A 5,303-nucleotide genomic window follows, 5' to 3' on the forward strand; every position below is an offset into this window, starting at 1 on the left:
GATTCCTGATTCTAGTAACTTCAGCACTTCCTTTCTCACAACTTCCTTCATAACAGGATTAAATCTCCTCTACAGTTGAGCCACCGGCCTATAATCACTCTCCATAAGAATCCTGTGCATAAAATATGCAAGGCTTATACCCTTAAGATCTGCAATTGACCAGCCTATAGCACCCTTATTTGCTTTTAGAACTTCCACCAATTTCTCTTCTTCTTTCGGAGATAATGGAGTACTAATAATAACTTGCTTTCCTCCATTATCTTCCAAAAATACATATTTCAAATGTGGTGGTAATTCTTTCAATTCAAGCTTGCTTTCTTTCGCTTTCTCTTTGGTGTCAATTCTTTCCAAACTTGCCTCCTCTATTTCCTTTGTTGCCTCCAAATCACGGACACATTCTTCAATCATTTTATCTTCCTCTTCATGTAAATCTTCTCGTTCATTAATAAGAGTCCTTTCCAATGCAAATGCATTTCGTATTCTCTTATCTTGCAGCATACAAAGTTCTTCCACAATGTTTATTTGAAAGCATGACTTATTATCTTTAGGATATGACATTGCTTGGAAGACATCAAAATTTACCTCTTCATCCTGCACTCTGACCTACAGCTTACCATTCTCCACATCAATCAAAATTTTGGCTATCTTCATAAAAGGTCTTCCAAGAATCAGAGGTGCATCTCCATTTTCCTCCATCTCCATAACAACAAAATCTACTGGGAATAAAAATTTATCCACCTTAACTATCACATCTTCAGCCACTCCATATGGATATTTAAGAGATTTATCTGCCTATTGAAGAGTCATTCTTGTTGTTTTAAGTTCTAACCCTCTGATTTTTTTAAACATGGAAAGAGGCATTAGATTAATACTAGCTCCCAGATCAATCAAAGCTTTCCCTACTTCTAACTCTCCAATAGTGCATGGAATGGTAAAGCTCCCTTGATTTTGCAATTTAGGAGGTAGTTTCCTTTGTATGACTGCACTACAATTCCTTTGCACTTCAATGGTTTCCTTCGCAACATACTTCCTCTTTTTCATGAGAAGTTCCTTTAGAATTTTGGCATATGATGGCATCTGCTGAAGTGCCTCAGAAAACGGTATGATTATTTCCAGTTTCCTAAAGATTTCCATGAAGCGCTCAAACTGCTTTTCTTTTTCCCTTCTCGAGTATGTCTTTGGATACGGCAAAGGTTTAACATACTCCCTTTCTTTCAATTTTTCAACCTCTCCTTCTTGACTAACACCCTCATTTCTTTTCATCATATTTTTTTCTCTCTCCCCCTCTTCTTCTCGCTCATTCTTTTTCTCAATACTCTCTTTTTCTACCTCTTTTTTTTCAACTCTTCTCTCTTGTAATACTCTCTCACTTCTTGTAATCATGTCACATGCTTCTCTTCTCTCCACTCAGTCAACATATAATACACTGTTATTCATGACTTTCTGAAAAATCTCTTTAGACTCTGCACTCCTCTGTATTGGCATGAATTGAGGCTGTTCTGAAATTTTTGGAGCTGTTATCATCTTCTGAGGTAAAACAGACAATTTCTGAATAATTGTCTCCAATTGCTGAGCAATTATAATATTCTGCTTAATCGTAGAATTATTCTTATGTGAATCTGGACTTTCCTGAACACAAGCAACACTTTCAATTTGTGTTTCTTCACTGTCTGCCATGCTTTCAATTAACTCATAAGCCTCATCCTCAGTCTTCTTTTTTATATCCCCTCCGGATGCAGCATTTACCATCATCTTTGATTACATATTTTACCCTCCAAGGAATGCAAGAACTATGGTTGTCTTATCAAATCCATGGATTGCGGTCTTCTTCAATAGGCTCTTAAACCTATCCCATGCTTGCCCGAGAGTCTCTTTCATGCCTTGTTTAAATGATGAGATCTCCAATCTTCCCTGCGTAATTTTGGATTGTGGAAAATATTTCTTGACAAATCTTGTAGCCACAATCTCCCAGGTAGTGAATGTTCCTGCAGGAAAGGAATTAAGCCACTTCTTAGCATTGCCTCCCAATGAGAATGGGAACAAGTTAATCTTTATTCTCTCGTCAGATACACCTCACATCTTCACTGTGTTACAGATTTCACTAAACGTTGTCAAATGATCATATGGGTTCTCATTTGACAAGCCGTGAAACTGGTTGCTTTGCACCAAGTGTATAAGCGATGGATTCATCACCATGCTGGTCGTTTGATTAGTAGGCATGGCTATGTTATTGAAGTGGAAAGGGCCAACAACATTAGATTGGTCTAAAAGAGTGCGTCTTGGAGGAGTTCGTTCAGCCATCTCCTCTACTCTTCTCACTGGTGAAGGTGAAAGTATTCTATCAGGGGAAGGAAACAAATCCCTAGATGGGCGTCTGACTCTCCTTCTTCCCCTTGTCTCGCTTAAGGCTTCTAGTATGTCTAGTCTCCTGCTGCATGCACAAGAAACACAAACCCTAGTAGCACTTTTATAAAAATAAAAATAAAAAGATAATAAATAAAAATAGAATATATACAAAATATTTACAATCAAGTCAAAGTTAATCAGTTTACACTATTAGCTAAGTTAAACCACAAGTCCCCGACAACGGCGCCAAAAACATGTTAAGCCCCTGGCAAGTGTACCAGATCGTTATCAAGTAATAATAAATGGTAAGTCCAAGTATCGTTTTCGTAAGGACTCTTAGGCCTTAACTTTCGTGTAACATAATTTCGTAAGACTTGAGAAAAGAATAAAGTTTTGGTTTTTAAATGCAAAAACAAAATTTAACATGCAAATGTAGTGAATCAATGGTTGAGGAAAACTATGGATGAATGGTGTTGTTGGGGTTTACAATTTCATCTTATCCACTATCAGATATATACTCTTCTTATTTAATTCGCTTGTTTGTCCAATTGCCATGCAAACTTTCTTGGTCTACCCTTAACCCAATCCCTTGGTGAAAAGAGCCTACTACTAATTACCGGCTTGCTATCCCTAGCCTCCCCTAGTGATGAGTCGATTTTTTATTGATTGTATTTAGTTTATTGCACTTAAATAAATCAGGGAATTGTGTTTAATTATCCGTTATTTGCCCGTTTTTCTTAATTCTGCTTAAATTGGTCGGAAATTCGTATTTTCACTAATTTGAATTTTCTGAGCTGATTAATTGCATTTTTGGTTGCAGGAAAATTTTGGGAAATATCATTTGAAGCATTAAGATGGTGGCGTGCATATTAAAGACTCAACATTTAGTCATTTGAATTTTAATTAAATTGTAATTTAGTTGTTTAGGAACTTTAATTAAGCTTTTGTGCATTGGGCCAATGTTGGAAAATTTTATGATGGGCCCAAACTTTGAGGGACACTTGGCACCAAAACCCTAGGTTTTCTTAGAGGTGGACCCCACCTATTTTGAAGGTTGGACGACATTTTAACTTGCAATTGCCGAGACACACTCTTAAGCACACTTTTACACTTCAATTTCTAGGTTTTGTATGAACTCTCATGGAGAGCTTTGGTGTGCACAGTTTTTGAGCTTCAATGACTCAATGATTCATTTTTCTTCTTCTCTTACTTGAATCTTGGTTTTCTTTGCTTGGTGGTGGTGAAAAACCGTTCCATTTTCCCTTTTATTTCTTATTCTTTGAAGTTGGAAGTATGAGCTTGAAGGGTTCTTCTTGCATTTTCATGTTGGGTCTTTGGTTTGAATGAAGAGCTATTTCGTTTTCCCCCTCCTTTGTTGCAGGACTCATGGTTTCCCTTTTAGTTTTCTTGGTTGAATCATGAAAATGAAGTTCTTGATGCATTTTGGAGTGAAGGAAGCTTGAGTGGTGTGTGGGTGTTTGGGGTTTGAATTATTTTCTTCTTGTGCCTTTGTTTGATGGAAGAAGGTAATATTTGAAATAGAACTTTGTGATTTCTTTTGAGGGCTGGACGGTCTACACTTGGTGGTTAGGAATTCCATTTTGTTTTTCATAAAAGTTTGAAGAAAAATGAGTGTTGAGTTGGTGTGTGGAAGTTAGACTTTTGGGTTTATTGTCCTTGTGTTAATTTGAAACTTGAACTTTGGTCTCTTGAGTGTATTCTCGGTATTTAAGAGTAGAAGAAAGGGTTTGGATGCATGTTTGTTGGAGAAAAACCGTTTGGTGTGTAAAAAGGAGAAAGAAAAGGGTTCATTTAATTTTTACTCCTTTTGGAAAAGCACAATATGAAGCACATTTTCATAGAAGGAATATTTCCATTTTGATCTTTGTCTTTTTCTAGCACTTACCGTGCATTGATATGAAGAAGAGAATGTCTTGTGCTATTATTTCCTTTGACCTTGCTTATGTGGCACATTGGTAGAAGAATTTAGCACCTTTTTGACTTGTGAAGTCGGAAGGCTACATTTGCAACTTTGGGAGAGGAGTGAGCTCGGCATTTTGGTGTTTGTTTGTGTGCAATCAGATTCTTTGCTGCATGGTAGGAGAAAGGGGACGGTTTTATAGGATATGGAAGGCACATGCTTATTTTCTTGGAGAATGAAGCACATGGGACAAGAGGCCAACATATTTTATAGTTTATTGAAGGTTGAATTTGAAGTTTGACTTTGGTGCAAGGGGGAACTCACAGCCAAGAGGTCTTCTTAGGCCATTTGCATTTTTAAAATTCATTTGGTGCATGTCTTGGGTCATGTGAATTTGTACGGAAAAAGAATGTTTAATTATTCCTTTGTTTTGCATTAATTTGCATAGTAGGATTAATTGCTTTTTAGTTTCTCTAATTTAGTTTTTCATTTAAATTAATTTAACTTTGTTAGATAGTTGTGTGTAATAGTGTTGGTGTCTAGTATTTTATTTTATTTTGTCTTAATGTTGTTTTGTATTTGTGGTAGAGAAAATTTAGTTGTCATGCTAGCTTAAATTAATTTGGTTGGTCATTAACGATATTGTACTGTTTCCTTGAGATTCTTGGACTGTGATTGTGTTTGACACTCTGACTTGGTTAATGTGAAATCTATTTTTGCACTTGCAATTGGGAATACACTTAGTTGCTCAGTTGGTGTTGAGTCTTCTCTTAGTTGATGAAACTGCATGGTGTAAATTGGACTTGATGTTAACATTGCGTCCGCTTAGTTCGCTTTTATGAAAATAGGGTTAACCTTCGCTTAGTTGGTTAAATTTGTTGGATTAGAGGTTTGATTCGCAACTTTATTTTGTTGGTCTGTGATTGGAAACATTGTAATTAAGTTAATGACCGACTGTTTTTATTCTGTCTTTGAAACCGTTTTTAAATCTGTGTTTGCATTTCTGTTTGCTTCAGCGTTTTGATTTTATTCATCC

The 5,303-nt window shown here is 36.3% G+C and overlaps 1 protein-coding gene across 1 annotated transcript; it reads right to left on the reverse strand.

Moving 5' to 3' along the window:
• Positions 1-792: 792 nt before the first annotated feature.
• Positions 793-1,263, reverse strand: LOC106773428. Its single transcript, XM_014660124.1, has one exon. It carries the CDS (start codon positions 1,261-1,263, stop codon positions 793-795), a length of 471 nt encoding a protein of 156 aa, XP_014515610.1.
• Between the last annotated feature and the right edge of the window lie 4,040 nt (positions 1,264-5,303).

The sequence above is a fragment of the Vigna radiata genome, chromosome 9 (assembly GCF_000741045.1).
Source record: "Vigna radiata var. radiata cultivar VC1973A chromosome 9, Vradiata_ver6, whole genome shotgun sequence".
In the NCBI taxonomy this organism is placed as follows: domain Eukaryota; kingdom Viridiplantae; phylum Streptophyta; class Magnoliopsida; order Fabales; family Fabaceae; genus Vigna; species Vigna radiata.

Coding starts and splice junctions, on each gene's coding strand:
- LOC106773428 (XM_014660124.1), bottom strand. CDS start 1,263: ATGAAAAGAAATGAGGGTGTTAGTCAAGAAGGAGAGGTTGAAAAATTG.